The sequence below is a fragment of the Macaca nemestrina genome, chromosome 20, assembly GCF_043159975.1.
Source record: "Macaca nemestrina isolate mMacNem1 chromosome 20, mMacNem.hap1, whole genome shotgun sequence".
Taxonomy (NCBI): Eukaryota; Metazoa; Chordata; class Mammalia; order Primates; family Cercopithecidae; genus Macaca; species Macaca nemestrina.
The window spans coordinates 47788956-47808387 of NC_092144.1; the positions used below are offsets into that span (position 1 = coordinate 47788956).

At 52.7% G+C, this 19432-nt stretch overlaps 1 protein-coding gene across 3 annotated transcripts in view; it reads right to left on the reverse strand.

Annotated features, from left to right (window-relative positions):
- The window catches only part of LOC105495635 (mitogen-activated protein kinase kinase kinase kinase 1), a 28961-nt gene extending 10148 nt beyond the window's left edge, over positions 1-18813 (reverse strand). Inside the window, exons 1-22 of one of the 3 annotated variants that reach the window (XM_071086599.1) lie at positions 18404-18813; positions 18175-18232; positions 17964-18054; positions 16790-16854; positions 14959-15014; positions 14813-14860; positions 14631-14673; positions 14468-14540; positions 12598-12729; positions 11237-11299; positions 11045-11126; positions 9937-10053; positions 9626-9704; positions 7849-7907; positions 7728-7771; positions 7602-7649; positions 6827-6869; positions 6229-6391; positions 6070-6152; positions 2012-2096; positions 787-863; positions 641-701 (exon numbers count right to left, since the gene is read on the reverse strand). In XM_071086599.1, coding sequence (XP_070942700.1) covers positions 641-701; positions 787-863; positions 2012-2096; positions 6070-6152; positions 6229-6391; positions 6827-6869; positions 7602-7649; positions 7728-7771; positions 7849-7907; positions 9626-9704; positions 9937-10053; positions 11045-11126; positions 11237-11299; positions 12598-12729; positions 14468-14540; positions 14631-14673; positions 14813-14860; positions 14959-15014; positions 16790-16854; positions 17964-18054; positions 18175-18232; positions 18404-18502 — 1669 coding nt within the window. In that variant the 5' untranslated portion in view covers positions 18503-18813. The remainder of the gene's footprint in view (positions 1-640; positions 702-786; positions 864-2011; positions 2097-6069; positions 6153-6228; positions 6392-6826; positions 6870-7601; positions 7650-7727; positions 7772-7848; positions 7908-9625; positions 9705-9936; positions 10054-11044; positions 11127-11236; positions 11300-12597; positions 12730-14467; positions 14541-14630; positions 14674-14812; positions 14861-14958; positions 15015-16789; positions 16855-17963; positions 18055-18174; positions 18233-18403) is intronic. The other 2 variants (XM_071086598.1, XM_071086600.1) reach the window with 2 other exon arrangements.
- Between the last annotated feature and the right edge of the window lie 619 nt (positions 18814-19432).

Here is a 19432-nt window from a genome sequence, read left to right on the forward strand (position 1 = left end):
ACATGGGAAACAGAAGTTGCAGTGAGCCGAGACTGCGCCACTGCACTCCAGTCTGGGCAACAGAGTGAGATTCCATCTCAAAAAAAAAAAAAAAGGACTAATTTAGGCCAGGTGCAATGGCTCACGCTTATAATCCCAGCGCTTTGGGAGGCCAAAGCAAGCGGATCACCTGAGGTCAGGAGTTTGAGACCAGCCTGGCCAACAGGGTAAAACCCTGTCTCTACTAAAAATACAAAAATTAGCCAGGTGTGGTGGCGCACACCTGTAATTCCAGCTACTCAGGAGGCTGAGGCATGAGAATCACTTGAACCCGGGAGGCGGAGGTTGCAGTGAGCCACTGCACTCCAGCCTGAGCAATAGAGCGAGACTGTCTCAAAAAAAGAAAAAAAAAAAAGACTAATTTATTGTAGAAACTACCTCAAAATTGACTCGAGAGGTGAGGACTATTGTGAACCCCATTTTCCAAATGGAGAAACTGAGGCTTGGGGAGCACGGTGAAAAAGTGGCTGGGATTTGAACCTAGGACTTTGTGACCAAGGAGTCGAAGTTTTTTTTTTAGCTTTCCCCATCTACTTCCCAGCCCCCCAACCCTTGACCCCTTAACCTCCGCCCCCATCCCACCTGCTGCCCACAGCCAGACCTGAGAGAGACATGAGAACGTTGTTGATGGAGTACACCCACGTAGTCCGGCTAGGAAAGAGCTGCGGGGAACGGGAGAGATGGCTCTGGTGATACCCCAGCAACCCCCGACTCCAGCCCTTGCCCTTGCCCGGTATGGTTCCTCACCATCTCCAGCGTGGCCTCCTGGTCATTCCGGTTCAGGATGAAGATACCTTCCTCTGCGCCCAGGAGCAGGTGCTGGTCTGGAGGCACAGACAAGGACCCTGGGACCGACTTCATCCTCGGGGACCTCCCAGATCCCCACCTGGCCTCAAACACTGACACTGTGGCCCCAGCTCTGACCCTCTATTCTTTATCCAAACCAATACTCCCAGCCTCTGTTTCCCCAAACAAACCCAGAGCAGACGGTCCCTCAAGCCAGTCTCATTCTCCCTCCTTTTGACTACCCATATTCTGGTGGTTTTTTCATCTCTGCCCCACTGTCTTCTGAACCTAACTGACCCCAACCTTAGACCTGCCCCCCAAAATAGTCCTCTGATTGCCTCCCCTCTTCCTCCCCAGTTCTGATACCCTAATGCCAATCCTATCTTAACATTGACCTTCAAACTCAGACACCCCCAAATAGGACTTTTTCTGTCCAGTGTGACCTGTTCCTTTAACACTGACCTTGTCTTCATCTCTTTGATCTCTAGATTCTGTCCCTTTCTGGCTGCATCCTAATCTCTAAAATTCCTCACCCCAAAATGCTGCTCCCAGTCTCCCTATCATTAACCTCCAGCTGTCCATCTCTCCTGTGCCCCAAACTCTAACCTTTTTGTTATATTCTGACACTCCTGGCCTCTGAATTCCAATATTCCTAGTTTCACTCTCCAACTCATCCCTCTCTCCCCTTTTTTTTTTTTTTTTTTTTTTTTTTTGTTGTTGTTGTTGTTGAGACTGTTGCCCAGGCTAGAGTGCAGTGGCATGATCTCGGCTCACTGCAACCTCCACCCCTTAGATTCAAGCAATTCTCCTGCCTCAGCCTCGTAACTGGAATTATAGGCACGTGCCACTACGCCTGGCTAATTTTTGTATTTTTAGTAGAGACGAGGTTTCACCATGTTGGCCAGGCTGGTCTTGAACTCCTGACCTCAAGTGATTTACCCACCTCAGCCTCCCAAAGTGCTGGGACTACCGGCGTGAGCCACCCCACCTGGCTGCCCTCCATGCATCTTTGATCACCAAATCCTGACTGAAAGGACAAGCTCCGCCCCTGTTTCCGCCTGGCCACACCCCAACCCCATTAAGTTCCTCCCTGTCCCTGCCTTTGTGCCTTCCTTAGGCTCCTCCCCATCCCTACTTCTGCTCCCCCATTCCCTGCAGGATCTCCTTGACCCTCCAGAATGCCCACCCTTGGTGGAGGGATGTGTCCAGGCGGCTGTGCTGTGGATCCGGAGGGGGCAGCCATTGAACAACTTTACGAGAAGGGCACATCCCTGGGCAGGTCGCCGCGGGGCCAAGCAGCAGATCCGGCAAAGAGAGCAGGGAACAGGAAGGGGCAGTGGTTAAGACTCTGGAGCAAGAGTGCCAAGGTTCAAATCCTGCCTCTTACCTTGGTGCAATTTCCCATAATCTACCCCGTAATATACTTCTTCATATATTGAGTTTTCTTTTCAGTTTGTTATTTTTTTGTTATATATTTCTTTTTTTACTTTTTCCTCTACTATCCTACATCATCAGCATTTTTTTTTTTTAAGATGGATTCTCGCTCTGTTGCCCAGGCTGGAATGCAATGACATGATCTCAGCTCACTACAATCTCTGCTTCCCAAGTTCTCATGCCTAAGCCTTCTGAGTAGCTGGGCCACAGGTGTGTGCCATCACACCCAGCTAATTTTTGTATTTTTAGTAGAGATGGGGTTTCGCCATGTTGCCCAGGCTGGTCTTGAACTCCTGGCCTCATGTGATTCACCTGCCTCAGCCTCCCAAAGTGCTGGGATTACAGGCGTGAGCCACCACTCCCAGCTATCAGTTTTGTTTTTGGAGATGGAGTCTCACTCTGTTGCCCAGGCTGAAGTGCAGTGGTGCAATCTCAGCTCACTGCAACCTCCGCCTCCCAGGCTCAAGCAATTCTTCTGCCTCAGCTTCCTGAGTAGCTGGGATTACTGGTGCACAACACCACGCCTGGCTAATTTTTGTATTTTAGTAGAGACAGGGTTTCGCCATGTTAGCCAGGCTGGTCTTGAACTCCCGACCTCAGGAGATCCACCTGCCTCGGTCTCCCAAAGTGCTGGGATTACAGGCATGAGCCACTGTGCCTGGCCAGTATATATATATATATATACTGGCCAGTATATATATATATATATATATACATACACACACACACACACACACACACACACATATATATATAATTCACTATGCTATGTATTTCATCTTTTAATCATTTTCAGTACTAGAAGATAAATTATACATACTCTTAGCCGGTAACTGGCCAGGGAAGGTGGCTTATGCCTGTAATCCCACCAGTTTGGGAGGCCGAGGCGGGAGGATCACTTAAGCCTAGGAGTTCAGGACCAGCCTAGGCAACATAGTGAGACCCTGCCTCTATAAAACATTTTTTAAAAAATTAGCCAAGCTGGGCCAGGCGTGGTGGCTTATGCCTGTAATGCCAGCACTTTGGGAGGCCAAGGCTGGCAGACAACTTGAGGTTAGGAGTTTGAGACCAGCCTGGCCAACGTGGCAAAACTCCATCTCTACAAAAGATACAAAAATTAGTTGGGCGTAGTTGTAGGCACCTGTAGTCCCAGCTACTTGGGAGGCTGAGGCAGGACAATAGCTTAGACTGGGGAGGCAGAGGTTGCAGTGAGCCAAGATAGCACCACTACCCTCCAGCCTGGGCAACAGAGCAAGACTCCATCTCAGAAAAAAAAAAAAAAATTAGCCAAGTGCATAGTTCCAGCTACTAGGGAGGCTGAGGTGTGAGGATTGCTTGAGTCTCCGAGGTCAAGGCTGCAGTGAGCCATGATTGCACCACTAAACTCTAGCAGCCCGGGCGACAGAGCGAGATCCTATCTCAAAAAAAAAAAAAAAAAAAAAGACTAGATAGTTCTAATTCATTTTATGCATTTTTTGGCAAATTTGATCCCACAAAGGTACATTATCACAACACTGACTATGTGTGTAGGCATTATGCGTGTACGTAAAAACACTGAAACTTTCTGAATAAAGAGATGTTCTTTTTGTACATCTCCATTTATGAGAGGTAAAATTTTTTGAGATCTTGGCTCTTCGGATAACTGCATATGTGGTGGTGACTCATGGAGGTTTTGATGGATCTCGTCAAAAGACTCTAACTTTTGGGCTCAAGCAATCCTCCTACCTCAGCCTCCCAAGTAGCTGGGACCATAGGTGTGTGCCACCATGCCCAGCTAATTTTTTACATTTTTAGTAGCCGGGTGCGGTGGCTCATGCCTGTAATCCCAGCACTTTGGGAGGCTGAGGCAAGCGGATCACCTGAGGTTGGGAGTTCGAGACCAGCCTGACCAACATGAAGAAACCCCATCTTTACTAAAAATACAAAAATTAGCCGGGTGTAGTGGCACACACCTGTAATCCCAACTACTCAGAAGGCTAAGGCAGGAGAATCACTTGAACCCAGGAAGTGGGGGTTGCAGTGAGGTGAGATCATGCCACTGCACTCCAGCCTGGGTGACAAAGCGAGACTCTGTCTCAAAAAAAAAAAAAAAAAAAAAAAAAAAAAAAAAAAATTACCTCAGGTGGTATGCACCTGTAGTCCCAGCTACTCCAGAGGCTGAGGCAGGAGAATCGCGTGAATTCGGGAAGCGGAGGTTGCAGTGAGCTGAGATCACGCCATTGCACTCCAGCCCGGGTGACAGTAGGAGACTCCGTTAAAAAAAAAAACTTGCCGGGCGCGGTGGCTCAAGCCTGTAATCCCAGCACTTTGGGAGGCCGAGATGGGCGGATCATAAAGTCAGGAGATCGAGACCATCCTGGCTAACACGTTGAAACCCCGTCTCTACTAAAAAAAAAATACAAAAAACTAGCCAGGCGAGGTGGCGGGCGCCTGTAGTCCCAGCTACTCCGGAGGCTGAGGTAGGAGAATGGTGTAAGCTCGGGAGGCGGAGCTTGCAGAGAGCTGAGATCCGGCCACTGCACTCCAGCCTGGGCGACAGAGCCAGACTCTGTCTCAAAAAAAAAAAAAAAAACTTAGGCCAGGCACAGTGGCTCACGCCCATAATCCCAGCACTGTGGGAGGCCAAGGCCAGCGGATCACAAGGTCAGGAGATCGAGACCATCCTGGCTAACACGGTGAAACCCCATCTCTACTAACTACAAAAAAATTAGCCAGGCGTGGTGGCGGGCGCCTGTAGTCCCAGCTACTCAGGAGGCTGAGACAGAAGAATGGCGTGAACCCGGGAGGCGGAGCTTGCAGTGAGCTGAGATCGCACCATCACACTCCAGCCTGGGCGACTGAGCAAGACACTGTCTCAAAAAAAAAAAAAAAAAAAAAAAAAGGCAGGCTGGGCGCGGTGGCTCATGCCTGTAATCCCAGCACTTTGGGAGGCCAAGGCAGGTGGATCACCTGAGGTCAGGAGTTCAAGACCAGCCTGACCAACATGGTGAAACCCTGCCTCTACTAAAAATACAAAATTAACTGGACATGGTGGCGCATGCCTGTAATCTTAGCTAATCCAGAGGCTGAGGCAGGAGAATCACTTGAACCAGGGTGGCGGAGGTTGTAGTGAGCTGAGATCCTGCCACTGCACTCTAGCCTGGGCAACAAGTGAAACTCTGTCTTTTTTTTTTTTTTTTTTTTTTTTTGAGGCGGAGTCTTCACTCTGTCGCCCAGGCTGGAGTGCAGTGGCACCATCTCGGCTCACTGCAAGCTCCGCCTCCCGGGTTCGCGCCATTCTCCTGCCTCAGCCTCCCGAGTAGCTGGGACTACAGGCGCCCGCCACCGCGCCCGGCTAATTTTTTTTTTTTTTTTTTTTTGTATTTTAGTAGAGACGGGGTTTCACCGTGTTAGCCAGGATGGTCTCGATCTCCTGACCTCGTGATCCGCCCATCTCGGCCTCCCAAAGTGCAGGGATTACAGGCGTGAGCCACCGCGCCCGGCCAGAAACTCTGTCTTAAAAAAAAAAAAAGCAGAAACAACGATCCTGCCTCAGCCTCCTCAGAGGTATTTATATGACCTTGGGTAAGCCACTTACCCTCTCTGTGCCTCAATTTCCCCATCTGTGAAATGGGGGATAATGTCTCTGTGATATCTTCTTCACTCTGTAAAGCTTTATGCCATGTAATGACAGGAGATCAGTGTAGGCACAGAGAAGTGCTCAACAAATGTCACCTGTTGTTACTGTCCGTCCTGCCACCCCCTCCCCACCTCACCAGGCATCCCCAGCCCCGTCCAGAGGTGCAAGTCCTCAGCAGAGCTGAACCTCACCTTTCTCTTCATCTTTTCCTTCTTGGGGGGCAGGAGTGGGGGCTTGTCGAGCTCCCGGGAGGGTGGGTTCCAGAGTGAGGGTTCTGAGAGGGGTTAGGGGAAAATCAGCCCCCAAGACCCCCCACTCCTCCCACCCTCCACCCTAGCCTGTCCCTTTACCTGAATGGGCGGTGAGATGGGGGCTGCTGGTGGATGGGGGAGGCCCAGGACGGGGGTTGTGTGGTGGGGGCCCACTGGCACACCGGACCAGCACCCCCGGGCTCAGCCGCCCATCATCCCCCATACCCCCAGGACCCTCGTCTGATGGAGAACGGAACTTGGGCTTTGGAGACAGGAACAGAGCGTGGGGAAATACATCAGATGATCTCAGAGAGGGCACCCTTTTGCAACTCCAGTCCCTGCCTCCACCAGAACTAACAGCCACGGCTCTGACCCTCCCCCACAACATCTTGCGCCCCCTCCAGCCTTCCCCGGACACCCCCAGCCTGGACATCAACACACTTCAGAAACTGATGGGTTAATGTTGGATACAGCAGGCTTCCTAGGACCAGCTACTGACCAGTGTCCAAGAGGCTAAATATTTTGAATCCCCCCCTGAGGTTGAGGGATACCACTTCCAGATCCCAATGTAGCCACCATCCTGGTCTCCCCGATTCCCTGCCCTGGAGATCCCAGTATCCCAGCATCTAAGGACCTGGCCTCCTGGCACCCAGTGGCCCTGGGGCCCCATCCTCCCAGCTCTGGCCCAGGGCCTTACCTTGGGGGGAAGTGGAGGAGGTGTGTCCTCTGCAGGGGTGGGGCTGAAACACAAAGATGGGCTAAATAGTTGGGGGCCTGGGGAACAAGGACCCAGGGAAGACGGCATGGTTCTGGGCTGGAGGCCTGGGACTGGGGTCTGAGGTCAGGAGGATTAAGGGATGACTGGTTCTGGCTGGAGCTGAGGATTAAAGGATTAATAACCAGGCCTGACATGGTAGCTCATGCCTGTAATCGCAGTGCTTTGGGAGGCCAGGGCAGGAGGATGGCTTGAGCCCAGGAGCTCAAGACCAGCCTGGGCAGCATAGTAAGACTTTGTCTCTACAAAAAAATTAAAAATTAGCCAGGCGTGGTAGGTACACCTGTGAACCCAGCTACTCAGGAGGCTGAGGCAGGAGAATCGCTTGAACCCGGGGTGCCGAGGTTGCAGTGAGCTGAGACTGCGTCACTGCACTCCAGCCTGGGCCACGGAGTGAGACTCTGTCTCAAAAAAAAAAAAAAAAGGTGGAAGGAAAGTGGGAGCTGGAGCTGGAACTGGGATCAGGTTGGGGGTCAGGGGTTGGAGGTGAAGGGTTAAGGGAGGTGGTTAGGGAATAAGGTCTAGGTAGCTGGGCAGAGGGGCTGCATCAAGGGTCTAGTCAGGGCTCAGGGCTCGGGGCTAGAAGACAGGCAGGGGTGCAGCGGGGTCAGGAGTGGAGGAAAGGTCACATCAGGGGCTTGTAGGAAGGTGGAGGCTGAGGTGGGGCCTGTGGAGCTGCAGGCAGGGCCTCACTTACATGTCCACGTCGTCATAGTCATCGTCGGAAGACTCTGACTGTTGCTCCCTGAAGGGTGATGGGTATGAGTCTTGGGGGCCTTGCCCACATTCCAGCCCCCTCCCCATCCTCCCTGGGGTCCCTGACCTGGGGCTGCTGCTCCTGAGGTCTCGGGGGGGTTGTAGGCGAGCCTGTGGGGTAGGAAAAGGGTCAGCAGTGGCCTCAGGGAAGCAGGTGGTGTGGTGGGGAGTTGGGGGCAGCATCTCACGGTGTTGGCTGGGGGTCTGGTCTCCATTCCTCGGAGCTTCCTGAACTCCATGTGCCGCCCTAGGATGTGTGGGGAAGATAACCCACTGTGAGATGGGGGCAAGGGGTAGTGAGATGGGCTTAAGAACAGAAAGAGTAGAATTGGCAGGGGGGTTGCAGTCAGGATCTTAGGGACTGCAAAGGATCTCAGGGAACTGTCCCTTAGGGAAAGGGGTCTTGGTTTACAGGGACCTCATTTGGGGGTCAAGTTTGGGATCAAGACCGGGTACAGTGGCTCATGCCTATAATCCCAGTACTTCAGAAGGTGAGGTGGGTAGATCACTGGAACCCAGAGTTTGAGACCTGCCTGGACAACTTGGCGAGAACCCATCTCTACAAAAAATGATTAAAAATTAGCCAAGTGGCTGGGCACGGTGGCTCACGCCTGTAATGCCAGCACTTTGGGAGGCTGAGGCAGGCAGATCACCTGAGGTCAGGAGTTCAAGACCAGCCTGGTCAATAGGGTGAAGCCCCGTCTCTACTAAAAAAAAAAAAATACGAAAATTAGCCGGGCATGGTAGTGCGCATCTGTAATCCTAATTACTCGGGAGGCTGAGGCAGGAGAATCGCTTGAACCCAGGAGGCAGAGGTTTCGATAAGCCAAGATCGCACCATTACACTCCAGCACTCCAGCCTGGGCAACAGAGTGGCAGGGCAACAACAACAACAACAAACAGCCAGGGCAACAATAACAACAACAAAAAAAGTTAGCCACATGTGGTGAATAAGCCTGTAGTCCCAGCTACTCAGGAGGCTGAGGTGGGAGGATTCCTTGAGCCCAAGAAGTTTGAGGCTGAAGTGAGCTGTGATCACGCCACTGCACTCCAGCCTGGGGGACAGAGCAAGATCCTGTCACAAAAAAAAAAACCAAATAGCCGGGCGTGGTAGCTCACGCCTGTAATCCCAGCACTTTGGGAGGCTGAGGCGGGTGGATCATGAGGTCAGGAGATCGAGATCATCCTGGTTAACATGGTGAAACCCCGTCTCTACTAAAAATACAAAAAGTCCCAGCTACTCGGGAGGCTGAGGCAGGAGAATGGCATGAACCTGGGAGGCGGAGCTTGCAGTGAGGCGAGATCGCACCACTGCACTCCAGCCTGGGTGACAGAGTAAGATGCCGTCTCAAAAAAATAAATAAATAAATAAACAAATAAATAAGCTTTGGGATCAGGAAGCTGGGGGCTCAATATAGTTACAGAGGTTTTTGGGATCCGTTTGGGTATTGAGGTTCTGATGAGATTTCTGAGGTCTCCCTGGGGACTCTATGGTCATCTTACTTTTTTTTTTTTTTTTTTTTGAGACGGTCTCGCTCTTGTCGCCCAGGCTAGAGTGCAGTGGCACAATCTTGGCTCACTGCAACCTCTACCTCACAGATTCAAGCAATTCTCCTGCCTCAGCCTCCTGAGTAGCTGGGACTACAGGCACGCACTACCACATCCGGCTAATTTTTGTATTTTTAGCAGAGACGGGGTTTCACCCTGTTACCCAGGCTGGTCTCAACATCCTGACCTCAGATGATCCCCCCCACCTTGGCCTCCCAAAGTGCTGGGATTACAGGCGTGAGCGACCGCGCCCAGCCTCTACGGTCATTTTGTAGGTCAGGTGCTGATGAGATTGTCTGGGGTCTCTTATAGGATCAGATGATACTGAGGGTCTCTGGTGGCCTGATGGTAAGGAAGGGGGTCTCTTAGGTCTATTATAGGGTCAGGTGTCCCCAGAGATAAGGATTCTCTACTCACGACAGCAGTCTGCATCTGGGATCCCCAGAGAGCTGGAGCGGTGGGTGGATCTGATCCGCCGAGGGATAGCAGGGGGTAGCTGGGCAGAGGGGCAGCCACGTCAGGGCTCAGGACCCCCAAGCAGCCCCCTACCCTGCCCGGGGTCCATCTGCTTTCCTGTAACCCTCTGGGCACACAGCCTTGTACCAAGCTCCCCATCCTCCCTGCCTGTTCTCCCCCTAAGAGAGGCAGCGGGAAGGCACTGCCGGCAGCAGGCACAGCCTGAGAAAGACCAAGCGGTCCCCAGTGCTCTTGTCAGCCAAGGCGCTCACCTCGGGCTCCTCATCCTCAATGTCCCCAATGGAGGGTCCTTTCCCAGGATTCTTCAGTTTGTCAAGAAGATCTAGGATCAGGCCTCGATTCAGCCCAGGCTGGGATACCAGTTGATGCTGGGGGAGGGAAGAGGTGTCCATATCCAGAGGGCTGGAGTGGATAGAGAGGGCTGGTATGGACAGAGAGGGCTGGTACAGGGCCTTGGGGACTGGACTAAAGGAATCTAGCTGGGGAGAAGGTGCCAGTGGATGGAGAGGGCGGGGAAATCCAGGGAACTGTCAGAGGTCTGGGGTATTCTTTTTTTTTTAAGACAGAGTCTCACTCTGTCACCCAGACAGTGGCACACTCTAGGCTCGCTGCAACCTCCACCTGCTGGGCTTAATTGATTCTCCTGCCTCAGCCTCCCAAGTGGCTGTGATTACAGGCTCATGCCACCATGCCCAGCTAATTTTTTTTTTTTTTTTGAGACAGGGTCTCTCCCTGTCACTCAGGCTAGAGTGCAGTGGCGCAATCCTGGCTCACTGTAGCCTCCGCCTCCTGGGTTTAAGTGATTCTCCCACCTCAGCCTCCCAAGCAGCTGCGATTACAGGCGCGTGCCACTACACTCGGCTAATTTTTGTGTTTTTAGTAGAGACGGGGTTTCACCATGTTGGCCAGGCTGGTCTCAAACTCCTGACTTCAAGTGATCCACCTGCCTCAGCCTCCCAAAGTGCTGGGATTACAGGCATGAGCCACCGTGCCCAGCCAGCCTGGGGAGTCTAAGAAATTTTTAGGAATTAGAATTTACATTTCTCAGAGCAGGGCTGGGAGAATTCCACAGTTGTCTTGGAAGAGACTGTGGTTCCCTGGGGATTCAAGAGGACACTCAGGAACAAGTCTTGAGTCCTTTGGGAATTTGTGAGTTCTGGCAACTCAGGGGATTTGGGAAAGGTTTAGGGTATAGCCCAGAGGGTCTCTAGTGGTGGACGGTGGTCCTGGGAAATTCTGAGGCATTAGGGACTTCGGAAGGCCACAGGGACTCCGTGGAACGAAGTTATCCATGTCCTCGGGAGTTGTGGAAGGCCCCGGGGAATTCTGGGCTGAGGGTCTTGGGGAAGGGAGGGTTACACTGAGCATCTTGGTGGCGCTGGGTCGTTTCTTGGGGCTCTTAGTCAGGGTGACTTTGATGAAGTTGTGGAAGGCAGCAGACCTTGGGAAGAAGAAGCCAGGTTCTGGGTGAGGGGACCAGAGACCCTCCCATCAGGCCACCCAGCCCCAGCCCCGCCCTCGCTCACCCTCCCTCCTGTCACTCTCTCGTACCATTTGCCTTTTTCCTTCATTCGGGGAGGCTGGTAGCCACTCTTGGTCATGAGGAAGAGAACTCTAGAATAGTAGGGAAAGGATATGGAGTTCAGACCTTCAAGGGGGCCAGACCTCATGGCTTGAGGGGTTCCTAGTAGCATTACGGTCAGCAGAGGGCAAAGTGAGAAACAGCATGGAAGTGAGGTTCGGGTTTTACAGTGCACCAGGATACCTCTCCTAAGGGAAGCCGCTTATGGCGTGGTAGAGCTACGGCAAGGCCAGGTGCAGTGGCTCATGCCCGTAATCCCAACACTTGGGGAGGCCAAGGCGGGAGGACAGCTTGAGCCCAGGAGTTGGAGACCAGCTGGGGCAACATAGTGAAACCAAAAAAAAAAAAAATATTTTTAATAGCTGGATATGGCAATGTGGGCCTGTAGGACCAGCTATGTGAGAGGCTAAGGCAGGAGGATCATTTGAGCCCTGGCATTCAAGGCTGAAGTGAACTACGATGGTGCCACTGCACTCCAGCCTGGGTGACAGAGCAAGATCCTGTCTCTAAAAATAATAATAATTAATTAATTAATTTTTAAAATGGGCGTGGTGGCTCACACCTGTAATCCCAGCATTTTTGGAGGCCAAGGCAAGTGGATCACCTGAGGTCAGGAGTTCGAGACCAGCCTGGTCAACATGGTGAAACCCCATCTCTACCAAAAAATACAAAAATTAGCCAGGTTTGATGGCACTTGCCTGTAATCCCAGCTACTTGGGAGGTTGAGGCGGGAGAATCACTTGAACCTGGGAGGCAGAGGTTGCAGTGAGCTGAGATCGTGCCACTGCACTCCAGCCTGGGTGACAAGAGTGGGACTACATCTCAAAAATAAATAAATATATAAAAATTAAAATAAAAGATAGGCTGGGTGCAGCGGCTCACGCCTGTAACCCCAGCACCTCGGGAAGCTGAGGTGGGCAGATCATCTGAGGTCAGGAGTTTGAGACTACCCTCGCCAACATGGTGAAAACCCATCTCTACTAAAAATACAAAAATTAGCCAGGCGTGGTGGTGCACACCTGTAGTCCCAGCTACTTGGGAGGCTGAGGCAGGAAAATAGCTTGAACCCGGGAGATGGAAGTTGCAGTGAGCTGAGATTGCGCCACTGCACTCCAGCCTGGGTGACAGAGCAAGACTCAGTCTTAAAAAATAAAAAATAAAAAATAATGTTAAATTAAATTTAAAAAATAGAGCTGCAGCATGTGCCAAGGTAGGCTCAAGTGGCGATCCCTGAACTGGAGGTTCCTGGGATGGAAGGCAGAAGCTGAGGGTGGGCTTTGGGCCAGGGCTGGACAGGATCTCTGGGCCTGGGGACCCCACACCTGCCTACCTGAGAGGGTGCACGTCGAAGAGCGGTGGCTGTAGCTCGGCCAGTTCGATGGCCGTGATACCCAGGGACCAAATGTCACACAGCTCATTGTATCCTCCCTTCAGGGCCACGGCTGCCACTTCTGGAGCCATCCTGGGGGGAGACACACACAGAGAGCCAGAGGTGGCATGGGGACAGGAAGGGAAGGAGGGGCAGAGAAGGAGAAGGAGTTGAGGGGAGATGCAGCACACAGAGTCAGACGGAGAGAGAGAGGGACAGGAGGAAAGACAGACACAGGCAGACGAAGACGGAGATGCAGACTGGGTGCGATGGCTCACACCTGTAATCCCAGCATTTTGGGAGGCTAAGCAAGGCAGATGATTTAGGCCCAGGAGTTTGAGACCAGCCTGGGCAACTTATCAAGACCCCATCTCGGCTGAGCATGGTGGCTCTTGCCTGTAATTCCAGCACTTTGGGAGGTCAAGGCAGGCAGATCACCTGAGGTGAGGAGTTTGAGATCAGCCTGGCCAACATGGCGAAAGCCCATCTCTACTAAAAGTACAAAAATTAGCTGGGTGTGGTGGCAGGCGTCTGTAATCCCAGTTACTTGGAGGCTGAGGCAGGAGAATTGCTTGAACCCGGGAGGTGGAGGTTGCAGTGAGCCGAGACTGTGCCACAGCACTCTGGCCTGGGCAACAGAGCAAAACTCCATCTCAAGAAAAAAAAAAAAAAAAAAAAAAAAACACCATCTCTACACAAATTTTTAAAAAATTAGCCAGGTGGCCGGGCACGGTGGCTCACGCCTGTAATCCCAGCACTTTGGGAAGCCGAGGCGGGCGGATCACAAGGTCAGGAGATCGAGACCACGGTGAAACCCCGTCTCTACTAAAAATACAAAAAATTAGCCGGGCGCGGTTGTGGGCGCCTGTAGTCCCAGCTACTCGGGAGGCTGAGGCAGGAGAATGGCGTGAACCCGGGAGGCGGAGCTTGCAGTGAGCCGAGATCGCGCCACTGCACTCCAGCCTGGGCGACAGAGCGAGACTCCGTCTCAAAAAAAAAAAAAAAAAAAAAGGCCGGGCACAGTGGCTCAAGCCTGTAATCCCAGCACTTTGGGAGGCCGAGACGGGCAAATCACGAGTTCAGGAGATCGAGACCATCCTGGCTAACACGGTGAAACCCCGTCTCTACTAAAATACAAAAAAAAAATTAGCTGGGCGAGGTGGCGGGCGCCTGTACTCCCAGCTACTCGGGAGGCTGAGGCAGGAGAATGGCGTGAACCCGGGAGGCGGGGCTTGCAGTGAGCTGAGATCCGGCCACTGCACTCCAGCCTGGGCAACAGAGCCAGACTCCGTCTCAAAAAAAAAAAAAAAAAAAATTAGCCAGGTGTCATGGTGTACACCTGTGGTCCCAGCTACTTGGGAGGCTGAGGTGGGAGGATCTCCTGAGCCCAGGAGTTCTAGGCTGCAGTGAGCCATGATTGTGCCACTGCAATCCAGCCTGGGCCACAGTGGGGCTGGAGGCACAGTGAACCTGTCTCTAAAAACAAAACAAAATGAAAAGACAGAGAGGCAGAGAAGAGAGTGAGAGACAGAAACAAAGAGACAGAGAGCGCTACAAACTGAGCTAGAGGAAAGAAACAGAAATGGATATGGAGGGACAGATAAATCAAGATAAAAACCAACACAAGCACCTAGAGCAACGGGCAGAAAAGGGCACAAAACGAGAGAGAAAAGTGGAAAACTCAAGAGACACCCAGAGAGAATGAAAGAATCTTCCATGGAGAAAGGAAGAGACAGGGAAACGAAGCCAGGAAGGAGGATCCCGGGGAACCACGGTGGGAAAAACCACTGAGCCCCACTCCACCCCTAGCTGCCCGCTGGGCACCCCTCACCAGTAGGGTGTCCCAATGAAAGAGAGGCGTCTGGCCAGCGTTGCCCCGATCTGGGCCGAGATGCCAAAGTCAGCTGGAAGCAGAGGGAGACATAGTGATCTGGGGTCCACTGTGCCTCCAGCCCCCCAGTCAGCCCCCCTGCTCAACCCCCAGCCTTACTCACCCAATCTGACCTCCCCAGCATCATTGATGAGGATGTTAGCTCCCTGGGAATGAGAGGGGGTATGGGAGGCTGCGGAGACTCTTTCCCCACAGCTCAAACTACCCTGATCCCTGAGTCCCCGAAATGCCACGCCCATCTCCTGGGCCCCACCCCCCAACAGCATCCCTGTAACCCCAGACCACCTTGATGTCTCGGTGTATCTTCTTCTGTGAGTGCAGATAGGCCAGTCCCTGGGGAGAAGGGTGGACAAGGGGACTGTGAGTGTCTGGGGGCTGGAGTGGGGGCTCCCCTCCTCTCCTCTCCCCAGAATACCCAGGCCTCTCCTTACCTGGAGCACTTCCCGGCAGACATAGCTAATCTGGAGCTCTGACAGGGAGCCTGTCACTGCAAAGGTCACCCCGGCCAGGCCAGGCGTTGGATGGGAGCCAGGGAACCTGGGCTGGGGAGTCCTGCCCCCCCACACCAGCTAAGAGGGTGCCATAGGGAGAGGGGAAACAGGATGGGACCAGTGGGAGGGGGAGATGGTGGGGTAGTCAGCAACAGAAAGAGGCAGCGATGCAAATAAAAGAGGCCAATAGGGCTGGCGCAGTGGCTCATGCCTATAACCCCAGCACTTTGGGAGGCCAAGGCGGGTGGATCACTTGAGGTCAGGAGTCCAGGACCAGCCTGGGCAACATGGCGAAACCCTATCTCTACTAAAAATACAAAAATTAGCCAGGCATAGTGGTGCATGCCTGTAATCCCAAGTACTCAGGAGGCTGAGGCAGGAGAATCGCTTGAACCCAGGAGGTGGAGGTTGCAATGAGCCGAGATCGTACCACTGCACTCCAGCCTGGGCAATAGAAGGAGGCTCTGTCTCAAAAAAAAAAAAAAAAAGAAAGAAAAGAAAGAAAGAAAAAGAAAAAGAAAAAATAAAGAAAGGAAGAAAGTAAGCAAGATAAGTAGAATATGATGTAGTTCCTCAGACGCTGAAAGACAATAGGAAGAAACATACAGCAAGAAAGGGGCACGTAGGAGGGGGGCTATGACATTTCACAGAGGTGGTCAGTCACGGCTGCTCTCTGAAGGTGACGGCAGGTGAAGACGTGAGGGCTCCCACTCTGAGTGGGACTAGCCACAGCAAGTGCAGGGTCCCAGGTGGGACAGTTCCTGGTGGGTCTGGAAAGCAGCAAAGGCGGTGGGGTAGAGTGGAGGGGGAGGAGGAAAGTGGGAGGAGGTGAGGTCGGCCAGCCTGGGGTGGACCCTGATGAGGAGTCTGGGCTCCTCCTCCGAGAGAAATGGAAGCTGTAGGAGGGCTCTGAGCAGGGGCGTGATATGACTTTGCAAAATAAGGAAAGGCACAGAGAGAGAGAGACAGAGACAGAGAGAGACAGAGAAACGGGGGCAGATCACACATGAGACATACAGAAGGAACAGGATTGAAAAAACCAAAAAAAATGAGACAAAGACAGAGGTCAGAGGCCAAAATGTGGGGAGACAAATTTAGAGAGAGACCCAGAGGATGACAAGGGAAGAACAACACACAGGCGGAAAGATAGAGAGACAGAAAGAGGCCGTCAGACATTAGGTCTTACAGACCAGCTGTGGGATTCACTTCCTTTCTGTGGACCTCAGTTTCCCTGAGGACTTCTCAATGAAGTCCTTCCTTTTCTAACATTTGAGGTCTAGGGTTGGAAGGAATCAGAGATTTTCTGCCTTCCAGATTCAAGTGATTCTCCTGCCTCAGCCTCCCAAGTAGCTAGGATTACAGGCATCTGCCACCACGCCTGGCTAATTTTTTATATTTTCAGTAGCGGCGGGGTTTCACCATGTTGGCCAAGCTGGTCTTGAACTCCTGACCTCAGGTGATCCACCTATCTCAGCCTCTCAAAGTGCGGGGATTACAGGCGTGAGCCACCACACCAGGCCCAGCAGTTATATTTTTTAAAATAATTAAATTAAATTAAATTTTAAAAAGCCAGGCACGGTGGCTCAAGCCTGTAATCTCAGCACTTCAGCAGCTGAAGGCAAGAGGATCAGCTCAGCCCAGGAGTTTGAAATATGGCCCAGAAAGACAGTTCCTGTGAGATACACACACACAGACGGAAGAGGTGAATTCGAGTCGGGGTTGGGGGGTGGGGGTGGGAGGGTTGCCTGGGTCCCCTTGTGCTTTCTCTAACCTTGGTAGATGTCCTGGAGAGAACCAGCCCCACAGAATTCCATGCAGATCCAGAGTTTCTGCAACCTGCAGTGTTTCAAGGGTAAGAATAATAATAGCAGTAATACATTATTATTTGCAGGAAAGTCCCTGGTTTGCTTCTGTCTTGTTCTAGATCAGTAAGAACTTTAATGTAACAGCTCTCATCACTCCATCTCTCCTTGTCTACCAGAGTGAGGTAGTTTCATTCCCGTTTCACAGACAAGGAAGTTAAGGCTCAGAGAGGAAATGTGAGTTCCGGGGCAAGTCAACTCAAACCTAGACCTTTGGGCGGGACCCCTCTGCCGTCCCACGCCAACCTAGGAGGTAGGGCAGAGATCTCACGGGTTGTGGAGATTTGGAGGGGACAGAGGGGTCCAGGGCATCTGTTCCGGGGAGCAGAGGTCAGTATTGGGACATCTGGAATATTAATTTGGGGATCAGGGAATTTAGAAGTTTATATTAAAGGAACAGAGAGTGGAACTGGGGGAGCCAGAGGGCAGAATGATGAGAGCTTCGTTTCTAGGGAGTTGATTTCCAATTCCGTTACTACGAAGGGATCAGTTTGGGGTACTCTTGATCAGAAACGGGAATTCTGGATTGGAGATTAGATTAGAGGCTGCTCTGGTCAGAAAAGTGGGACTTAGGAGTGAGGATCAGGGTAGGGTTAGCCCAGTCAAAAATGGGGGTCCAGGATGGGAGGCCGGGTTATGGTGAGAAATGGAAGTTCAAGGTTAGAACTCAGGGTGCCAAGGCCAGGCACGGTGGCTCACACCTGTAATCCCAGCACTTTGGGAGGCCAAGGCCAATGGATCACGAGGTCAGGAGTTCAAGACCAGCCTGGCCAAGATGGTGAAACCCCATCTCTACTAAAAATATAAAAATTAGCCGAGTGGGGTGGTGGACGCCTGTAATTCCAGCTACTCGGGGGTCTGAGGCAGAGAATTGCTTGAACACGGGAGGCAGAGGTTGCAGTGAGCCGAGATCATGCCACTGCGCTCCAGTCTGGCAACAGAACAAGACTCCATCTCAAAAAAAAAGAAAAAAAATGAAAAAAAAAAAAAAAAAAAAAAAGAAATGAGGGTACCCCCATCAAGAAATGGAGGCTCTGGGTTAGGGGCTGGGCTGGGTGCCAGGGTGGGTCTGAGGTTCATCACCAGAGATAACTCCCATGGTAGGCCACGATGTTGGCGTGCCGGCAAGTTTTCAATATGAGGATTTCCTTCTGAAGGGTGGAGACATCATCATCTGTGAGGAGGGTGGGAGAGAAAGGCAGCTCGCATGGAGAGAGCTACGAGGGAGGTGATCCCAGTGTCCCAGGAGGCGAAGGTGGGGATGTGGGGAAGGAGCTCCGGGTTCCCTCCTCACCAGGCTCCATCTTCACCATCTTCAGTGCCACCAGGTCCCCTGTCGCCTTGTCTCGAGCCTTGCAAAGGGGAAGTCGGCAGTCAGGCAGGCTCCATTTGCCAGCGTCCCTCCTCAGCATCCCTGAGTCAAGGTCAAGGACTGGGACCCCCTCTTGCAGCCTCCTCCCTACCGAGGCCTTGCCTTAAAGGCCACTAGTTTGAGGGTGTTGGGGACAGAGGGGCTTTCTCACCTTAAAGACTTCCCCATATGTGCCGCCACCCAGTCGCTGCAGCAGGTCGTAGTGGTCCCGGGGGTCTCTATTGAAAATGTCCGGATCCACGAGGTCCATCCCTGGGGGCCGGAGCTGGGCCTGCGCCCAGGGGCCAGCAGGGCCTCAGGGCTCAAGTTCTGGCACCTCCCTCTGTCCCCAGAAGCCCTGCACCCGCCTTGCCTCCGCGGGCTGTGGCCTCCCTCCTCCCCACTCTCGCTTCCTGCCCCAGCTGCACTGCAGGGCTGTGCAAAGGGCTCCACCCCCTGTCCCCTGGGCGCTGAGAGCCTCTGAGGGGCAGCTTGTCTTGGGACCCAAGGGACCATCCTCAACCTCCAAGGCCCAGGGCTGGATGTAAATGTGATGCAAATGATCTTAATGGTAACTGGATTGGAGGGGGGTGCCTTAGAACCCCCGCCCCCGTCTCCTAGGTAGTGTCTAAACCTCTACTGGGTGCTTGAAGGTTTGGCCACAACCCGAAGGCGGCAAGTCTGCACAAGGATGACTACGCAGTGTACATGCCTGTTCACCTGTCACATACATGCACTTGGGTTACCTCCTCTGCACTGCGCGGGCATGTAGACGTGTAGATGTGCATCTACCTAGATACCTGTGTGCACAGTACACACGTGGAGGTACCCAGCGCATATACCTCCACATACATGGCACATAACTTCATTTTCTACGCTTGCAGTGTACAAAACCTATACATGATATATAATTGATGGCAGTACAGATGGGACCCTCGCCCTCAGCTCCAAGACCGGAACCTAATGGAGACCGGGCGCGATCCGGCGAAGTCCAGGAGCCCTCACCCCAGCCCCTGCCCGGCAGAGCACAATAGCTTTGTGGGACCCTCTTCCTGGAGCTGGGGACCAAGGGCCGAGACTTGAAACTGGATCCTGGGCGCTCAGGATCCTGCACCATGCGCCCAGGCCTGAGGCGAGAGGGACCTCAGAGAACATCTCCCTCGGGACTTGGCCAATGCCTAAACGGAGGGCTGCTGCGTGC